The sequence below is a fragment of the Periophthalmus magnuspinnatus genome, chromosome 16 (assembly GCF_009829125.3).
Source record: "Periophthalmus magnuspinnatus isolate fPerMag1 chromosome 16, fPerMag1.2.pri, whole genome shotgun sequence".
Lineage (NCBI taxonomy): Eukaryota > Metazoa > Chordata > Actinopteri > Gobiiformes > Gobiidae > Periophthalmus > Periophthalmus magnuspinnatus.
The window spans coordinates 11015767-11037091 of NC_047141.1; the positions used below are offsets into that span (position 1 = coordinate 11015767).

Consider the following 21325-nt stretch of genomic DNA (forward strand, 5'->3'; position numbering starts at 1 on the left):
TCAATGGAGAATCTGTAATGCCTGATATTCATTATTATGGAACATCTCAAGGAAAGTAATAACATCTCCATGGAGACGAGCTGGTAGCGGACTCGCCACCAGAAAAAGTTACCTATGCATATGCCATTATTATTGTCTCGTCCCCATGTCAAACCTGGATGTATACACTGCCTTTTCCCTCAAGTCTAAATGTTTTTTATTGTTTGTATTATCTCTAATATCACAATAATAATAAAAAAAAATTGAATAAAAAGTTCCCTAGTGCACCTTTAACAAACATGTACTGTCTAGATAGGATCTTGGGCGTACACAGTATTTTGCCTAATAGAATGAGCATGCTTATTGATTTGTATTCAGGGGTCTATTGCTGGTGTGTGCTTGTGTGCGAGATGTAATGCACAGATAAGAAATGTATCCAGGTTTCCACGGTTACGCAAAGAGCATTACAAAACATGTTTCTCAGCGGCCTGACATTTATGACTGCTGTACATGACTGCGTTCCTCAATCTCATCGATTCCATGTGTTTTATTTTGTTACGCTTTAATAAATGCCAAGAGGGCTGTTAAAGCATCCACAAAATCTAAGGTCAACTTTGTCATTTTCTTATATTTTTCTGCATCGTTGCCTTGTTGTCTATAATTAAATCTTATTGTTTTTTCTTTTTGTTTTTTTTTGTTGTTGTTCCTTAGTCTTTAAAATGTGTAGAGCATTGTTAATCCAGACTTTCTCTTCTCTATGGTTAAGTTATAAATGGCTGTGTTCTTCTTCTGATGGGCTCTTTGGCCTCTAGTTCTGGTAGAGTCAAATGTCTGGGAATGAGTCTCAGTCCTAATTATGTCTCTATGGGGTTTTCTCAGAGTTACGCTAAAATAATGAATATTTAAAGATCATGTGACGAACAGCGAGTTGCCAAGGAATTATAAATGAAAGTATATTAGGACAATATAAGTACAGCACCAGAGTATACGTCAGTTTTTAAGGTAGGTCTGTCTCTGTCAAAGGTAATGCTAGCCTAAATTAAATTGAATTTTTAAAGGGCAGGTATTATGCAAAAGCTTGTTGTTTTTTTTAGCTTTTTACAATTTGATAATGTCCCCTCATCAAAAACATGCCTGAAGAGGTTTTAGATGTCATCCATGGGTCAGTAATTTTTCAATCTCTCCCAGGGCCTATTCGACCCCTCCTTAAGGTTAGCTGTAAGATTTTGTCAAACACTCGGCCAACACGTCTACGTCACTCATGATCCCCCACAACAATTCTCCATAAATAAACAAAAGCCTGATACAAAACTGTACACAACACCTTGACCAACCTGATGCGTAATGCAGTAGTTTCAAGCAGGATGCACGCCGATTGTGTTGTGATAGTGCTCTGAAGGGAGAGTGATTTAGTGTGGGGAGGGCACAACAAAAGTGAAACTTGTAAAACATGCCCTTAAAATCAAATTTGCAAACTCAATAATAAAAACCTATTACTGCACATACAGGTGCTGAGGGAAGACTGTCCTGTGACCATCACTATCACAAATGTTCTGTCATTTAATGCGTTTTGATGTAAAAGATTTTGAAGGACTGTCTGTGTAATCCACCAGTCGTCCAGGTAGATACCATAGCAAAGGAAAATTCCATTCTGTCAACTGGACATAACTTTCATCTATTTGACAGAGTTTCATTTTCATTTGCAGTGTTTTGAAGTCCTGTAATGTTTTTATTTTATTTAGAGGTTCTATATTGCTGGTTGTTGTCAAGTTAATGGCTACCTTTTACCTTAAGTTCAGTAGACATTTGCAATTATCCAAGTGATTCCAGAGGTGTATGGAGTTTAGAAACACAGTGGAGCATTTCCTGTATCACCACATAACACCACAAGGTGTTTTGAGAAAATGGATCAGAAAATGGCGTAATACATACCCTATAAAATACCAAAATATCAAAAATTATCTCCAGTTAGCGCCAATACAAAGACTTTCTTAGATATGCCAAATATATAAACCTTGAATGACATTAATGACAAATCATCTGACTGATATTTAATACCATTTTCTGTTTTATATCTGACTCCAGGGTTGGGAGGAGAGCTGCGACGCCGCCGTGACCCACCTGTTGAGAACCTGCCTGTCCCGAAGCCCCAAAGAGCAGGCCCTGTCTCTGGCTCAGAGCGGTGGTCCCGTGCTGGAGCTGCCCAAAGACACAGTGCGTCTGAAGAAGCACATCACTCTGCTCTGCGACCGCATGGGCAAAGGAGGTCGCCTGTCCCTGTGCTCCGAGGCCAACGTGCAGCTGCCAGCACAAGTACAGAACCTGGCAGCTCCTGGTAAGTGTGCTGTACTGGTATTGATACCTTGCAGCTGATGTCGTCAACATTTCCTGGGATTTGAGGCTAACTAGAGGCAGCGCTCTGTCTGAAGCTCTGTTTCTTAGATAGATTAGAGTTTAATCGGAGTTTTGTTTTAACATGATGTGACTGGAAAGAACTGACTTAGCTGGAACTAGACCAGATGATGTTGTACTTTTAAACAAGTCCCTCAAATAACAGCACAGTTACAAGCTAGCTAGGATTAGCCAATATTTTTTTCAGTTAGTTACTCACTCTCACCTGTTTTGTAGAAAATCAAACACCTAAATGGGAACGCAAACACTTTTATTGAAACAGGCTTCTGAAAAGGTGTTGTTTAAATGCATTTTGTGTTTTTTCTTGAGTTTTAGAAACGTATTGGGCTGTGTTTGCTAATCTGCCCATTGAGTCACCATAGTATTTCACATGCTGGAGAAAATACTGTCATATAGTAATAGTGGCTTGTATTCTGTTTATGATAAAAGTCCACTATGTAACTTTTAGATATGCCACCCACTTGTCTTCATGGAGTTTCAGGCATTAAACTCAAAATACAAATCAGAGACAAGCTGGAAGTGGCCAAAAGAAAAAGTTATATTGTGCATCTTTAAAGAACAGATATTGTGCTAGCGTCTGCTATAGTTATAATCTATGACAGTCTTGGATCATTTTGTTATAATTTGCACATTTTAAATGGCAATATTCATCTAAAACGGCTTAACAAACAAAACAAGTCCCCTTGACTTCCATGCTAGAAAACTGCAGTCCCCAATGGGAGCAGATGTCGCTGTAAATGAGCCGTGTAGCTGTCGACACCTCAGATGGATAGCTGCAGATCACGCAAACGAGTTGCAGATTTTTTTCATTTGTACCAAAATGACTACGCGACGCTGCCGAATCCCATGCCTGTCACCGATTAAGAAAATAAAACTAGAGGACAAAGTAAATACAAAGCAGTGGGCGTATGCCGGTGGTGGTAAAAATGGGAGTTGATCGACAATATGGTGTTTTGAAAATAAGTGATTAAAGACTGCTCAAACATGCACAAATCACTCAATACAACACAATGCAGATTTAAGTTACAAGCACAACAGCTTTTTCCATGAAGATATAAGATTGTAATTGGTCCACAGTGACTAACAGAGACAAAAAATTTAATAATGGTTTTAAAATGAGTAATTATTGGTTTGCAAATAATTCCATATTTGTTTCTTCTATACCACAAAATTTTTAGAAGTTCTAGAACTGACCAAAAAAACAACAACAACAATAAAATAAAAACTTTAAATACAAAAATCCGACCTCCCCCCTTGAACATGGCTCCCCTCTGACCAGCGCACTTAAACGGAGCCAATCTCCTCTTGCGTCCCGTGGTGAGGATTTTGGGCTCGACCTGTCAAATACATGAGGCCCATTCACAGCATGACATTTACAGCACACAGACGCGCTCTTTTAAACGTACATGGGTCTGAACGCCGCCCACACCGCCAGGACAACACAGCGATGCACAAAACCAGAGCTGTGAAACTGGACAGAGGTTTACGGTGGACACGCGCTCACACTCTCTCCGCCTCATTTACGTCTGGCTGGACTTTACAGGAGGCTCCCTGACAAGATCATCAATTACAGTCTGCATTTACGCTTCCCTGCTCCCCACAATCCAGCCGTCTGTCCTCAACAAGCTATTTCTCAAGTCTCCTTCAGGCCCCGTCCGCCCCCGTTTGGATTTGGGAAAGAAAAAAAAATCTGCTGTTAGCATAGAGTCCACTGTGCAATTTCTATGTCACACTACAAAACATGAGGAATTTAATAGTGATGGGACTTTTGGCTGTTTTATGAGATCCGAATCTTTTGGATCCATTCATTTCAAAGAGCTATTCAAAAGACTGACTCTTTTACTATTTGTTTATATGACAGAAGCCAGTGCGAGAACTTATTTTAAAAACAAACTAATCATAGAGAGAAACGACCGAGGCTTAAATGTGTTTAAAATGGTTCAAACTGAGAAAGCGATTGTGTTTGTCCTTTCAAATTATGCATAATCGAAATAACTGTTATTATGATGCCAAATGTTTTTTCATGCGCAAAGATCTCACTCGTGTCGACTCTTAAAAAATGAGATCCAGATCCAGCTGTTCACATTAAGTAACTATCCAGAATTTAAAGTTTATGTGAGTCTTAGATCTCCAACCTGTAGCTCAGACCCAGTAGCTCTCCACCCGTTTTCCTATTTTATTAATTTAAACTGCTGCAAGAAAAGGTCATTTAAAAAAAACAGGAAAAATACTTGTATTTTAAACTCCCAAATAAGAATATAAGGATAAATAAGGACATTTCTGCACTTTTGAGGGGTAATATTACAATTATTTGCCTAATACTGTAACCTGAGCTAATACATTTTAAAGACATGGTTTAACACATTTTTGCTGGATTTATATAATATTGCGTGAAAAAAAATTATATATCGAGATTCATTTTTGTCCATCTTTGCCCACATTAGGATATTGTAGTGTTAATTTGTCATATAATTTATTCAGAAGAGGAACATTCAGAATATTTTTGTAATACTTTGAGAGTGAATAAGCTCACCATACATTGCTTTTAATTATTTTGGCTTTCGGCACTACATTAAGGTTACATTTACAGCAGCATTTCTTTTGTTATTTGTTTTTTAAGTTTCCAAATATTTCCATAAACCCGTGCCTAACAGTCCTACCATCACATGACCCGGGCATCGCAGTGGTGATGTCATGTGACCCAGCTGGTCTGAACAGCTGAAAGGCTCACACCTGGTGGTTTGGCCTGGATCACAACAAGCATCATTAGTCACTCAGGGCTGTGGGCATGTCTGTGTGGTGAACTCATCAGGAGGGCACGCTACTCTCTCGCTCTACCCTACAGACTGACCACTTAATATTTCTGATTAAAAAGCCAGCTATTTTCAGATCTATGTTGTAATGTTGTTTCCTAATCACAAATATATTTTTTTTTTATTTTTTTTATTTATTAGTTTATTTGAATAGGGACAATGCACATTAATCGACATTTCTGTAAATGCGCCAGTATTAGCTATACAGCTAGTTTCCAACTGCAGTCCCTATGGCAAGATGTAAAATGCCACCACACATAAAATACAAGATTATAAAAAGTTAGTTTGGTAATTAGTAAAATGTTTTAAAAGTTAGTACAGGTAACTAGGCAATTAGTAAAACACTGTGATACAGACAGACAAAATCTACAGACAACACAGAACAGATGAGGCTGGCAGGCAGCACATGGCAGCACAATTTCACATTTGATGATCACAGGCTTGATTCAGAAGTAACCATTTTTTTACCATGATTTTAAAAGTCCTGAGTGACTCCACGCTTCTGATGTGAGGCGGGACAGTGTTCCAAAACTGGACCGCTCGAACTGAGAAAGCAGATTGGCTAAATGAGCTTTTTCTCAGAGGCACAACTAGATTGTTTGAGGCAGCAGCTCTGGTGTTTCTACCACTCTGTGTAAAAAATTTAGAGAGTGGAGGAGGAGCAAGGCCATGAAGAATTTTGAAGACCAAGTTAGCATCCTGAAATTTTACTAGATTGTCCCAATTTAAAAGTTTATGATTATCTGGAGTTGTGTTTTGTTTCATTCACACATGTTGAACTCACAAATCCTGCATATTTAGGTTGAGTTCTTCTCTCCTTGTGATGTCATGTGTTAATACAGGAAGTGCTCCACTGTGTTTTTAAACTCTATACACTTTCACTAGAATCATTTGAAGAATTTCCGCCCTGGAATTGCCTATCTCTACTGAACAAAAGGTAAAATGTAGCTGTTAACTTGAAAACTGCTACTTCATGACATCATAAAGTTGAACAGAGCATTTTGAGGTTTGGAGATGTAGACAGAACAATAATAAAAGATTCCTCAAACGTGTAAATGAAACAAAACACAACTCCAGGTCTGTTTTTGAGGAGGTAACCACATTCTAACATGGCTTTCTTTAACTTTAAGCCTGCCACACATTACAGGATTAAGATAAAATAAAATAAGAAAACCTTTATTTGTCCCACAATGGGGAATTTCCAGTGTTGCAATACCCATTTCAGCAAGACAATATAAGCGGGCAAGAAAATCTCTGCTAAAATGAGTTATTTTCAAAATTTAGGCCCTGATCTGCTTGTCATTGACTCAACCTTAACATAACCTATCTTTGGATCCTTGCACGTTGACTCCGAGCTGCTCTGTGATATCGTAACCATAAAACATCACCAAGGCAACAGACAATAAAACTGAATAATGGACACCAAGACACAGGATATAAAGATGGGAAATAGCAAAAAGGACAATAATTACTTGATTACTCACCTCTTGTAAAACTGCAGCATTCCCATCCATGTCCTTTTAGCCATTTTCTTTCCATTCGTTTTTCCTCTGCAAATAATGACACCCAGTCCACAAACATTGTGTTCATTGTGTTCAGGTGTTCTTTAAAAAGATACAAAGGAAAAAGGTGAGTGTAGTTCCTCACATGTGTCTTGTTTACATAAGCTACGAGTTATTGGTGAAGCTGCTGCAGATTAGCCACAGTAAACGCCGCACAACTGCACAACGTCAAACATCAAAGTACACAACATCAAACGTCAAACTACACAACATCAAATATCAAAGTACACAACATCAAACATTAAACTACACAACACCAAATATCAAAGTACACAACATCAAACGTCAAACTACACAACATCAAATATCAAAGTACACAACATTAAACATTAAACTACAAACCACACAATTTCAAAGTACACAACATTAAACTACACAACACCAAATATCAAACTACACAACATTAAACTACACAACACCAAATATCAAACTACACAACATCAAACATTAAACTACACAACACCAAATATCAAAGTACACAACATTAAACATTAAACTACACAACCCCAAATATCAAAGTACACAACATTAAACGACAAACTACACAACATCAAATATCAAACTACACAACATCAAACATTAAACTACACAACACCAAATATCAAAGTACACAACATCAAACATTAAACCACACAACACCAAATATCAAAGTACACAACATTAAACAACACAACACCAAGTATCAAAGTACACAACATCAAAGGTTAAACTATAAACCACAAAATTTCAAAGTACACAACATCAAACGACAAACTACACAACACCAAATATCAAAGTACACAACATAAATGTACACAACATCAAATGTCAAACCACAACATCAAACTACACAACATCAAACTTCACAACATCAAACATTAAACTACACAACACCAAATATCAAACTACACAACACCAAATATCAAAGTACACAACATCAACGTACACAACACCAAACAGCAAACCGCACAACATCAAACTACACAACATTGTTTCAACTCTTTGGACACATCTAGTGCAAAGAAAGCAAGACTCAATTTATGTTAGATAGGAAAGTTGATGAGTAACGTGCTAGCTAGCTTGTGATAAATCAAAACAAACTGACGCATCATCCACAAATGAACGCAGTTTAATGATGGACATCGGGCTGGAAGGGTTACCCGACAGGAGAAATGCTGTGCTCAGGAGCTGTACTGATAGCACGAGCTTACATTTATACATAAAATCCATCAGTTCTCATCTGAAGGAGCACAGATCGTTTAGTGGCAAAACACTGTGGACTTAGTATGCAAAATGTATTCTTTGGGTAAGACTGTGGCTGGTTTTGGTGTTTGGAGCTACCATTGTTGCATTATCAGTAACTAATATATCAACACGACTGAATGAAAGCAGATAAAATCACTGTTTAAATGCACTCTTGACCTAGGATTATGAATAAAACACTCTTAAATAAACTGTTGTGGCGTAAAGTTGCTAGCGTTAGCCGCTTACCTTATCTCGAACTGTTAAAAGAGCAATCCTTTCCACATCTGGCACAAAAAACTGATTACTCCAGTCCGTTTACATGAGATCCAGCTTGACAAAAACTTGTATTGTTATTATTAGGCCCATAACTACCTGTGTGCCAGTCAAATTTAGCCATTATTTATGACAGCTGATTTGTATGGCATTGTTCTTAAGCACCATAGATGAAGAATTATCCAAATTATCCATGTTACAGTCACTAGTTAAACCCGTTACCACTGTTTATTCCTGTTTATCTTTCAAATTCACTTTCCCTGTCTTCAGTCATTAAAACATCCTGTATTTACAACTACAACTACTTTGTTTACTCGGATGTCCCATCTGTATGCGCGCACACACTTCAGGCATGGTTTTAGTACAGTACTTTCCACACTCGCGCTGCATTGGTAGCTGTGGTTTGGGGCCGGTGTCTATTTTGGACTTAAAGAGAGGGGAGAAGATGCGAGAGTGTGTCCGTTTGTGGAAGCGGAGGGCAGGCAGTGTGTAATCCTCAGCAGCTGTCTTTGTTCTGACTCTGTGGTGTTCCAAATTGAAGAGTTCTCCTCCAAAAAGCCTAAAAATAACACGCAAAGCTCCAGTTTGGAAATAGAGTCATTACCTGTGCAGAGCTGCTTAATAACAGAAATGATAAGGCGATAGGTTGGGTTCACGTCACATCATAACACTGTAGAATTCCTGTAGTTTAAAATGGAGCTGGAATGCAGGTCAGAATGTTATAGCGGAATTTGCCGTTTAACGGTCAGATTGCAGATTTATTAGCTTGGTTTCTGGCTAATATCTCTGTAATTACCGGGCCTATCCATATGAATCCAGAACTGGCATTAAGTTCAACATCTTCTGTCGGTATAAATAAACAAAAGAAATAATTTTTCACAAGTGGTGCCAGTATTTAACCCCAAATGTGTGATTGTTGTGAGTTGAAAGGTAGTAAGGAGATTAAAATGACAAGGTTGTGGACCCAAACGCTTAGAAATAGCAATAAGGTTTAATATGTGGCTCTCAAAAACAATACATTTACCGTAGTGTTAGCGTTATATAGACCCTGGCCCACCGTTTGAGATTTTTGCATCAGATTCTAGAGCACAATTTACTCTTTTATCACAGGATAATTAATTCACAAAAAGGTCAAATGGGTTGGTACATTTGTATTCAGTCAGGATTGTCAAAGTAATTGTAATTGTTGTTTTTGTTTTGTGTTTTTTTTTTTTTTACGCTGGATACCCTTCCCGCTGTCACATATGGGAGCAGAGATTATCCATTTTTATGAAGCATTTGCCCATGGACCCAACACCTGCACTGCTGGTTACCAACTCAAGGCACTTAACACTAACCCACTGTGCTACTGTCAGTGTCACTTACACTATTTTAATAACTTGATAAATAAAACAACTCAAATTTCAGTCTTTCAGCCCTCTTCTTCCAGCGTGCTAGGCCCCGTGGGTGTAACGCGTGCCCAGAGATGTGTGCCCGTACAGGGGATTGAAATAGCGTAAAGCCCACAGTAAAATTGCTGGTAACCGCAGCGGCACCGTGTCACCCCCCATCTCCAGACCACAGCCCAGAATAAAGCAGGAATGCTGGTGGCTCCACTCGCCAACGCGGACACACAGAGGTACATGGAAACAGCTCCATCCTCCCACCAACGCTGTCCAAAGTCTATCCAAAATTCTGTCCAAAAGGCGCCCAAGATGTCAAAAACCAGCGTAAGACCACACAAAATGGCCTAAACAATAATCACACTGTCACCAACGTGTCCATTTGTGACTTAAAGCTTTTCCAACGGTTTACATAAAACTACAAATATAGGTGCTTTTTAAACATGGCTGAACTTGTTTAAATTTTGTTTTTGTGCAATACAATTTAGTAGGCTTTAAATGGCATTTGAATGTCAAGTTACTGGAAAAAGCATATTGAGCAATTTATTTATTTATATGCAGGCAGCAGAGAGAAATTGTGATATCTTTAAATGAACAGGAAATTGTTGTAAAAGCAGACATTTGTTTAAAAAAAAAAAAACTAAAAAGGCTGAATGAGATTACCTGTAGATTTTAAAAGGCATTTTGTTGAATCAGAACCAAAAAATTGTATTCAGTCAGAGACGTCGTAGAATGAGAATAATCAGAAAGAGAATAAGAGAAACATTCGAGCGAGAGAAGGCGCTAAGTTTCCACGGCATCTCGTTCTGAATCACTTCACTCTTCATCTGAAGTGTAGGGCTGAACACTTTCGAGAAAATATCTCATTTTGATTTTTCTGACAAATTGAGTGTGATTAGATTTGTGGTTTTGTGGTTTATTTTTTCAAATTAAAATTTTAAACGTGTCTGGTACAATTTACAAAAAGACTGAAATATGATCTGACAAACTAATACAAATTGATGTGTCCTTGCTTCCTTTCTTCCTTGCATCCATGCCTCATTGCATCCTTAATTCCTTACGGCCTTCCTTCCTTGCATATTTTCCTCCTTGCTTTCTTGCATCCTTGTGGCCTTGCATCCTTCCCTCCTTTTGTCCTTGCATCCTTTCCTCCTTGTTTCTTGGTGCCTTTGGATCCATGAGTCCTTGCATCTTTGCATCCTTGCTGCCTTCCTTCCTTGCCTCCTTTCTTGCCTCCCTGCACCCTTGTGTTCTTCTTTCGTGCATCCTTCCTTGCATGTTGCAGCCTTGCTTTCTTGCCTCCTTCTATCCTTCCTTTCTTGCATCCTTGTATCCTTTCCCTCTTGTTTACTTGTGTCCTTGTGTCCTTCCTTCCTTGCATCCTTGACTTCTTGCACCCTTGTCTTCTTGTGTCTTTCCTTCCTTGCGTCAGAACAATGCAAGAAATGCTAAAGTACATTTTAAAAAGTTTAAAGCAAATTGAAGTTCCCGGTCCACCCTAACAGAGTTGTGCGTCTCCGGGACAACGAGGAACAAACAGACAATAAATAGTTCATAAATAATATAAAATATACAAAAAAAGTAGGGATGACCTCAAACTTAAATTTGAGGGCCCTATTTTGCCTAGGGCCCCAGACTGCTAACTCCACCAGTGCCTATTTTACCACAAGTAATGATCGATAGATTGAAAAACTATTTTCAAGTTAATCTTATTTAGAAAAATACTCTAGTTCATTGTGAAGTGGATTTAGGGCCTTTGATTTGTTTACCACCAAAATCCCCAATGAGCTATTTAAAATCCTAAATTTTGGAATTCCAATAAAGCATTTCCATTATATCACCCATTGCATCACGGCAGAAAAGGTCCCAAACTCTTTCCACTTTTAAACCAATAAAATGACTCGTTCTATTTATACCTGACAGAACAAAAATGTAAGTGTAGCGCGTATGGGGTCAGCCTAAGCTCCTTCTGAGGGTGGCCTATTTCCTTACCTGCTGTTGATACATTCCCGTGAAATTGTGCGACGTGTTAGGAGAAAAAAAGGAAAAAAAAGCAGAGCGGTCTTACACAAACACCTGCCCAATTAAGAGCAGCACGTATCCCATTTCAAACAAGCGGTGATGTGTGCGCTGCCACCAAAGAGAACAGGATTGGCTTTAAGGAGGGCCAGGATAAATATTAGAGGGGGCTTACGGGCTAATCTACGCACACACATGTAGCAGAGCTTAGGGGAGATGCGGACATTCCCAGACGCCTTAAGGTAGACGGCATGGCACATAGATTCAAAAAGGACAACAGTGCAGTATGTAGAGATAGTTAAAGAACACACACGATTTTATTCTTTTTAGCTTGTTCGGAGTACATTTTAAATTCACTGTACCTGATTTTTACCATCTTAAAAATATGAAAAAACAGCTATTTTTATTTTTATTTTAAATGGTTTGCAGTGGTCCAAAGTTATTCCTCACTTTTTCTTGTGTATTCTTAATAATTTCTAAATTTTCATCACAAAGTTTATTACCACTTCACTTCACTTTTTGTCATCACGGTAATGCTAATAACAATTAGCACAATTCTTGGAGGATAAACCATTTTATAATTTAATGCAGACAGTACACAGTGGTTTCATTTCTACCTTAAGAACAGCTTATACAATATATCTGTACTGAGGTTAAACAAATTTTGCTCATCTACACAGAAAAGAAATGGGTATAGCCGTTTTATTTAACTTGCTAGAGGATTATTTGTAGAGCTGATTGAAAAAAAACTTCCAGAGGATGTTCATAACATGTGCATGCAAGATATAAAGGATATTTATTCTTGCTGACATGCCAAACTAATAAACATCAGCAAAAGAGAGCCTCCTGAGGTCCCATAAACTTTTAACTTTTTGGAAATTCTTGTTCTTGCAGGTATGATATTTTGTAGCTTAGGTACGGCTTAGTGCAACTGCAACTTGACCCCTGAAGTTTTCCCTCACTTCACTTATGCATTCAGAACATCCTAATTATTCACCACAATGAGTTTATAAGACCTTTTCACAACTTTCAGAGGACAGAGTGGAGTTTGCTGTCAACAACAAGCATGCTAACGGTGCACTTTTTGATTATTGGACAGAAAAACACTTTATGATTTTATACAGACAATATATAGTGGGCTTATGTTGACCTCAAGTTCTGCTCAAATATATGGGAAAAAGTCAGGTACAGGTCCTTTAAAGTTGCTCTATGTAACTTTTCATGGAGGGTGTGTTAGATGCTTGTCTCATGAAAATGGCTTTACCTGGAATGTTCTGTTTATCCATCTTTTATTTATTCAATTACTGCCAAAAAATACTTTTTAGTGGAGACACTTGCTTGTCCTTGGAGATTGCCCCATTTTTGAACATTCCAGACAAAACAATCCAGAGAAGGTTTTGGACCCTTAATCTAAAAGCTTACATAGTTTCCGCTTTAAAGCTACAAAATTTGCAATGATTCTTGGGAAAGGAGAAAAAATATAATGCGTAACAGACAGAATAAAAACATAGACCTGAGACAAACCAAAATGACCAATGTTATTTTGTCTCGGGATTTCAGTGACCATGGAGGGCTTTGTGGTGAGCAGATCCCTTAGTGACCAGTGACAGTGTTAAGAGTGCACAATGACAGCGAGGGAGACGCTGGAGACAGACAGGGATAGAGAAGTAAATGAGGAACAGGAGACAGCAAAGGAAGAGGGGGGTGAGACAAGGGGGACAGGAGGAGAGGAGCCGGCCTCAGGGAGACAAGGCGTCCAATTCACCGGCCTCTCAATCTCCTCAAATCCACTCTGATCCACTGTGTTCAGCTGGGGTTTCACTCTCACACACAGCACTGGCTACACCTAGACAATATGTACACGCTGCATTGTTTAGTGCAGTTTATCTTAAAGCAGATCAACAGTAGTGATAGACTTGTGGCGGAGTAGTTAGTGCACTCTATGTTCCTTCAGTTAATACATTTAGGGATGTATTAAGTGTTTGCACACGTGTAAAACACATAGTGCTCAGTAACATGGGGCAAAAATCAGGGCACTTTTGGTATATGTCGTGAAAGGTCATGTGACCTGATGAATATGCAACAGAGCAATTTTGCCATAATGCACAAAATCTGAAGATGCAAATCATGTTCTCTGTCAGGTGCTGTTTGATTTATTATGATCTGGAGGGCAAAAACTACATGGAAGTTTGAGTACGTTTGAGAAGCATGCACCAGTGAGGCATTTTTAAACAATATACAGTGCTTTAAAATTGTTCATACACAAAGTTAAAATAATGACGTGTAGTTTTGAAGGCAGCAGCTCTAGTAAAAAACACCAAACTATCTGAGATGCTTTGGGCTTGACTGTCACACGTGCTCCACAAAAGAGGAGCGTTTAACAGCAACTGTCTGGTCCAGGATGTGGGAACACATCATTCCACTTCACGTGTGGCACAGGCTCGTATGATCTGTGCGCAGGCAGTGCACCCAGGTTTGTTCATGCCACCTCTCCACAGATCTGACCTGTAACTTTGCGTATTAACATCAACTGTGGAACAATCCAGACAAAGAAATAACATCTCCATGGGCACAGGCAGAACTTTCACCAGAGAAGTTACATAGTGCACCTTTAACAGTAATTAATTGATTTGCTTGTATCCATTGGTTTCAGAGTAATTAGGACTACAACTATATATATATATATATATATATATATATATATATATATATATATATATATATATATATATATATATATATATATATATATATATATATATATATATATATATTATCCTGTCTTTCAGGTGGAGTTGACCCCATAGCAGAGGCCTCAGGAGATGCCGAGCAGTTGGATCTGCAACAAGACGCTGCAAAGTTCATCAAGAAGAAACAGCCATCCAAGAAAGTCAAGAAAGGTAGGCCCACCAGCTTTTTAACTATATCCCCCATCATCTTTGGAGCAACACCAAAAGCCTAAAGTGTCAACTCTGAGCCTTCTTCAAATGCATAGGATAGTAGACCTTTTGATTGGCGTGCATTCCGCTAATGAAACTACTGCACATCGCGTCAGGTTTGTTGAGTTGTAGTATATTGTTTTGTATTCTGCTTTTGTATATTTACGAACAATTGCTGTGTGGAAGCATGGGTTATGTAGTCTTGTGGGCTGAACCTCAAACATGCTCGTACTGCTAATGACAAAGAGGGTTCAAATAGTGCTTGGGAGAGATCACAAGATTACCCAAACAACGATGACATATAAAACCACTTTTTGCATAATACCCCCTCTTTAAATGAATGTTTAGAAAAATCCTTCAATTGCACGTAAATGGGATTTTTATTGTTAATGACATACAGTAGGTAGTAGCTAGAGGTTTTCCGTTTTGGATCTCGTGCTGCTCACTGCATTTTTGTACTTTTCTTTCCACAAACTGCCACTTGACTAGGACAAATATTTACTTCTATCCAATCAAAGCAAGTAATAATTACAAAAACATGAACACAGCCATATGCACTTTCACCTTGTTGCCTTTCCAATGGGATAACATTGGACTAGAATGAGACAGTACTGTATCCGCAGCATCCTTCTCTGCTTGTCACCCAATCCTCCACAGACCTCTGACAATGATATCTGCTCACTGTCTGTCACACCACACTAATCCTGCTCGATCTCATCTGGTTTTCATATGCGCCACTTCCAGGCTTTGGCGAACAGTCCACACAATCAAGATGGCCACCGCTGCCAAACTTTGATTATCACCCTCCCATTTGCACACATGCAAGCTTAATACATATAAAAGGAGCAAAAACTACAGGCCAGTATTGCTAATCAGAATCGTAAGGTTTAGCCCTAAGAGAGGGGGCTTTAAATTTAACATGATGCGGCCAAGTGACTTCAAGTCTAATTCCGTTGGCAACCGCGTACGTTAGCCTTGATGACATTTCAATAGGTGTTTTTAATGCGAGTGGGGCTATATCTGGAAAAATGTTATGGTAATGCGGGAAAAACTTGTGGGGCTCTAATAAAGCATTGGTTAGATTGTGCTAATAATATACAGTTATGCAACAACAAAGTTTACTTCTAGTATTGTTGTCCAGGCTGCTGCGCTCTGTAGCCTACATGTATTATATTTTACAGCAATGTCTCGTCAGCTGACTTTGTACTAGATAAGCTCATGGCGTTTGTTTTCAATAAAGAAGGCCAGATTGCCAAAAGATTTTTACTGCTTAATACAGCATCCTATTGAGGTGTTACAGAAGTTGTGAACAATAGTACATTCTCCTAAAGTTGTATGCCTTGGTTTGAATAGCATTTTTTAATCTTTTTTTTTTTTTGTTTTCATTTTTTCAGATAAGCCTACATGTGAATACATAGACACATTGTGATAGACTTCCTTTTCTATTTATGGGTTTACAGCTGGGGTACCTGATTTTCAAACCTGAGTCACAGATACAACAGTAGTGACTCACTCGGCTCATGACTCAAGTTACTATTAAATCCAATGTTTTGTAATGAGATGAAGATAGTGTTTACCTGTCTGATTTTTGTCATTAAACTCTTCTTTAACAAAACAGCATTTAGTCATTTATGAGAAAAAAGGTTTGGTAAATTGGCTTTAAACATCCTGTTAACATTTTGAGGAGTTTTTTCCTCATTCAAAAAGAATATATATGTTGTTTTAAATTATGAATCACTATGGCAGGTGTACTAATTTTTAATCATTCTGAAACCCATGGACTGCTGTTTCTCCATCTGCTACACCAATCCTCTGTCCATTTACTGTAGTTGATTTGTACACGTAAAAAACGTCCTTTCCATATTGTATTAGTTTCTCTCATTTCATTATAGGTCAAACCAGGTCCTAAAACAGCACTTTTGGTGTGTCTTCGTATACTTCCAAAAACATAGCTAAGACATTCAAGCAGTTCCTGCATTGGTCCAGCCCACTATTGCACCTGTTTTATGTGCTTTAAGTCACTCATAAAAATGAGTCTGGTATTCTCATTAGGTTTTCTCAGTATAAATAAAGAAAAAATAGATTGCTTTCATTTTTGTGAAATAGTTCAATGCCTTAACATGAATCTCATGATGCTCATTTTTTTATTTGCATTTCAGCAGATGAAACTGGACAATAAATGCGTAACTAATTAGCGGCTGACTAAACGCAAAACTCATTAATTATTCATAAAAACACAAGTGTATTTTATGCTTGTTCATGGATTGTCAACTGGCCCAGGCCCAGCAAAGGCCAAGCTTTTCTTATTAACAACAGTACATAACACGCTGCGGTCCAAAGTTGCTGAATTCTTGGTGTGAACCAAAGTCAGGGCAACAGACAAATGTCATGCTGTTTTGGTTCTGTCTCTTAAATGTGTTTATTAGCGAGCGAGGGAGGAGGGAGGGGTCGAGGCACGACAGTGTGGCGTATTGTACAAACACATTTAACCAATCAGAAAACCATATTTATGCTAATGAGCAAACCAGAGCCCCGTTTTGTTGTAACTACAAGTAGATTAACAGACAGACAAGAATAATAAAACTATCAGGACTCAAAAGGCAGGTCTTTCACAACTGCGGGACATAGTCTGTATATAGGAAGATCTACCTCTGTATCTGTATCTCTGTATATATTTTCTAATTTGAATATATATACTTTTTTCTACAACCCTTAGTAGTCATCATGTTTCTGTATGTGACGGCTATAATGATAAAAAAGATTTATTGATAGAGGGCAGAATGATGCTGTGGTGCTGTGCGTTGGGGTTCATGTGCGTGCGTTGGGGTTCATGTGCGTGCGTTGGGGTTCATGTGCGTGCGTTGGGGTTCATGTGCGTGCGTTGGGGTTCATGTGCGTGCGTTGGGGTTCATGTATGTGCGTTGGGGTTCATGTGCGTGCGTTGGGGTTCATGTGCGTGCGTTGGGGTTCATGTGCGTGCGTTGAGGTTCATGTGCGTGCGTTGGGGTGCATGTGCGTGCGTTGAGGTTCATGTGCGTGCGTTGAGGTTCATGTGCGTGCGTTGGGGTGCATGTGCGTGCGTTGGGGTGCATGTGTGTGCGTTGGGGTTCATGTGCGTGCGTTCGGGTGCATGTGCGTGCATTCGGCAAGAACGGGTCAAATTTGATGCAGACAATTTACACTTAATAAAGAACAGAGACTTTTAGTAGCCCTGAGATAGAACAAGGAACACTAGACTATATATGAACACGCTCCTCCTTTATGAAATAAATTGTCAGTCAGTGGCTAATCCATGGGTTCCAAGCTATGACAACCATTCTCCATGGTCCTAGCAATTAAGCAGTTTATAACAAAATGTTATCTGTATCTTATCTTTTGAATGAGGAAAGGTCCTCATCTGGTCCTCACACAGTTCTTCAAATCAGGCAGGAATCGTCTGAAACTGAATTGAACTGTCTGAAGCTACACTAAACTAAATCTGCTTTTGCATTTGCCCCGTTCACGAGGAGTCTGGGTAGGAGCGTGTGTCTGCTCTGCTGACAGTGCTGATGTCTGTTAAGACGCACGGAGAAAGAAGAAGACGCATAGAGAGAGGGAGAAAGACTGGATAGAGAAAGAGCGAGAGAGAGGGAGAAAGAGAGGCATAGAGAGAGGGAGAAAGACTGGATAGAGAAAGAGCGAGAAAGTGAGGCGTAGAGAGAGGCAGAAAGACTGGATAGAGAAAGAGAGAGAGGGAGAAAGTGAGGCATCGAGAGAGGGAGAAAGACTGGATAGAGAGAGGGAGAAAGACCGGATAGAGAAAGCGAGACATAGAGAGAGAGGGGGAGAGAAAGACCCAGCAGAAAGAGAGAAAGAGAAAGATCAGATAGAGAAAGCGAGAGAGAGAGGGACGGAGACCGGATGGAGAGAGACCTACCAGACAGAGGGAGAAAAAGATGGGACAGAAAGAGAGAAATAGAAAGACCAGACAGAGAAAGCAAGAGAGAGAGGGAGAAAGACCGGACAGGGAGAGAGAGACCTACCAGATAGAGAGAGATTGAGAGAGAGAAAGACCGGACAGAAAGAGAGAGAGAGAAAGCCTGGACAGAGAAAGCACGAGAGAGGGAGAAAGATCTGACAGAGAGAGAGAGAGAAAGACCAGAAAGAGAGAAAGAGAAAGACCAGACAGAGAAAGTAAGAGAGAGAGAAAGACCGGACAGAGAGAGAGAGAGAGAGAGAGAAAGACACAAAGACACAAAGAGAGAAAGGGAAAGACTGGACTTAAAAAGCGCGAAAGAGAGAAAAAGAGGAGGATGAGAAAGAGAGAGAGAGGGGCCCGTCACATCCAAATGAATGAAATCAAGCCTGTCAGTGTGAGTGCTGAAAATCCAGGGTAGGGCAGATTAAATATTAAGGAGTACACACTGACCCAGAAATAATTTATGCCTTAAATGATGTTTCAGTCTAGACTTTTTTTTATGTGGGACTATTTTCTGTGCGTAAGGTTCGGCAGCTCGTCCTCTCCCTGCCTATCAGCACGGTTATTATGTAGGTACAGACAAGTAATGTGCACAAACAATGATATTTTGGCAGTGCGGGTCATTTAATATATGATTACGAACAATTATGTGTGTAAGTAATACACAATACACACAATGCATTCACTGCTCGTTCACACATCAGGGAGCAGAACATTGATTCTGTGAACAGACTTTTTGATTTGTAGCTGTGTCTTAAGTGAAAATAAAGATAGGAATGCACAGTCAAGAGTGATGCTACCTCACCACACAAGTATCCTCATGCCTCTCCTGACAGCAAGAAATAGTTTGATGCCTGTATATTTTGTAAACTTCTTTGAAACTACTGCAGTGGCAACAAAAGTAAAAGAAAGATGTAATTTTGTCAACTGGACACAAAGTTTTTGAGTGAAGACATTTTGCTGCTTCAGTTCTGGCCAGATTTGTTTACAGTTTCTGTTTGTTGGCGAGGTCTTTTGAGCTACCTTAAGTGTGAACTGTGCCTGAGTCATATTTTACATAATCATTCAGGCCCCTAATGGCTGATCTCACACCTATTTGCATAATGGCTCGCCCTGTTGTTTTTCTTGGAATAGTCCCAGCTAACAAACACAAATTGTAAACAACAGGTGTAAGTTGCAGTGTAGTTAGCTCCTTCCTTCTGATAGACATAAGGCCAGAACTGAAGAAGCAGCAATTTTGTCTCCAATTGACAGAATACAATTTTTCTTTTACTATGGATTATGACAGAGGATATGAAATAGGTAAGAGGCCATTAGTTGATTGATTAGGGGCCCCTCCAGGTTCGGGGACCCTAGGCAACCGCTTATTCTTGCCTAATAGTAGCGCCGCCTCTGCCCACTGTATCTTTTGCCTGGGAGTGTGTTGGCGCGTTGCTGGCTTACCGTTGCCAGGCCTACTGTTTTGCTGTTTGGGGACTTGGACCACAACTCTTTTCTCCGCGCTGTCGACGCTCCTCCATCCACGCTGCTCGCTTTTGTGTTTTCTCACGTTGTGTAAAACAGACAGACATACCGCGCCGCAGCCAACAAGTGGTTTCTGGTCTTGGGAGCAGGCAAATCCCAGTTTTATAGCAGTTTGTCTTAGCTAACGCGGGCGGGTGAGTGTTGCTTTGATGGGCTCAGGGTTCGTTAGCAGTTAGCTTTGTGTGTAGGGCGCGCTGGTGCTGCTGCGGTTAATCCGAACAGGCGTCACTGCTAATGAGAAGGAGAGCTGATGGAGTCTGTATGATGGGACGGAGATAGGCTGAAATGAACACATAGCTGCAGGTGTTAGGAGTTTTCAGGCAATGCACTTGATTTGATTCGAGATGAGACTTGTTTGTTATAAGTGCGCTGCATTCAAAAGATACTATGGTCTTACTTTAATGGAACTGTACGTATGATTTTGACTGTTCATCTGTGTCCCCGTATATGAAATAGACATGTTCAAATCAAATGTTGCTCTTACTGGTAACATTTGTAATGCTGAATTATTCTTAATTACAAAAACATTGGATATGATGGATGGTTGTTTTGGTTATAATTTGGTGTTTTTGTTCTCAAGACAATTATCCAATCTGAAGCTAGATTGAGCCTCACATGAGTTTCTTATTTAGGTTGCCAGTTTCAATGTTGAAATCCAGTTCCAGCTCCAGGAGTAGACTCGCCTTTCCACAAATCTGACCTGTAACTTGGCCTGATAGCGTCACCTGCTGGATCATGTTTGAACCACTTAAAACTCATGTAGAGGGCTGGATTGTGTCATTTTACCTCATAGAATTTTCAGTTAACTTAATGTTTACATAAATGAAGATGGAGATTTGACTCTTTTGTTTACTTTTTTTCTAAATTTTTACAGATTTTTCACATTATCTTTTGCTAATGCATCTCACTTTTGCCAATTACATGAAGTTTTTGGCATTCAATCCAGAGCTCTATAAAAAAGACATACTCATATAAAATTGTTTCTCACCATCCAGTTTCTATTTTGGTTAGACTATATATTTTTCACACAATCCATGCTTTTGTCCGATTGACGGGGGAAAACTCCCTAATTAGTATTGTTTGCAAAGTAAACCTCCAAAGCCAGACTGCGGTTTACACTTAAAACAAGGCCAGAAATGGGAAACTGAGGAAGTGGTTAGGGGCTGGAGAGGAAGATAGTCGTGTCCAGACTTGTCATAAAGCCACAAAGTACCGCCAAATACGCTATTAATATCTCACC

General features: G+C 39.3%; 1 protein-coding gene across 1 annotated transcript in view; it reads left to right on the plus strand.

Annotated features, from left to right (window-relative positions):
* The window catches only part of bbs9 (Bardet-Biedl syndrome 9), a 189670-nt gene that overhangs the window by 106916 nt on the left and 61429 nt on the right, over window positions 1–21325 (plus strand). Inside the window, exons 20-21 of the mRNA XM_055228220.1 lie at window positions 2065–2314; window positions 14454–14564. Coding sequence (XP_055084195.1) covers window positions 2065–2314; window positions 14454–14564 — 361 coding nt within the window. The remainder of the gene's footprint in view (window positions 1–2064; window positions 2315–14453; window positions 14565–21325) is intronic.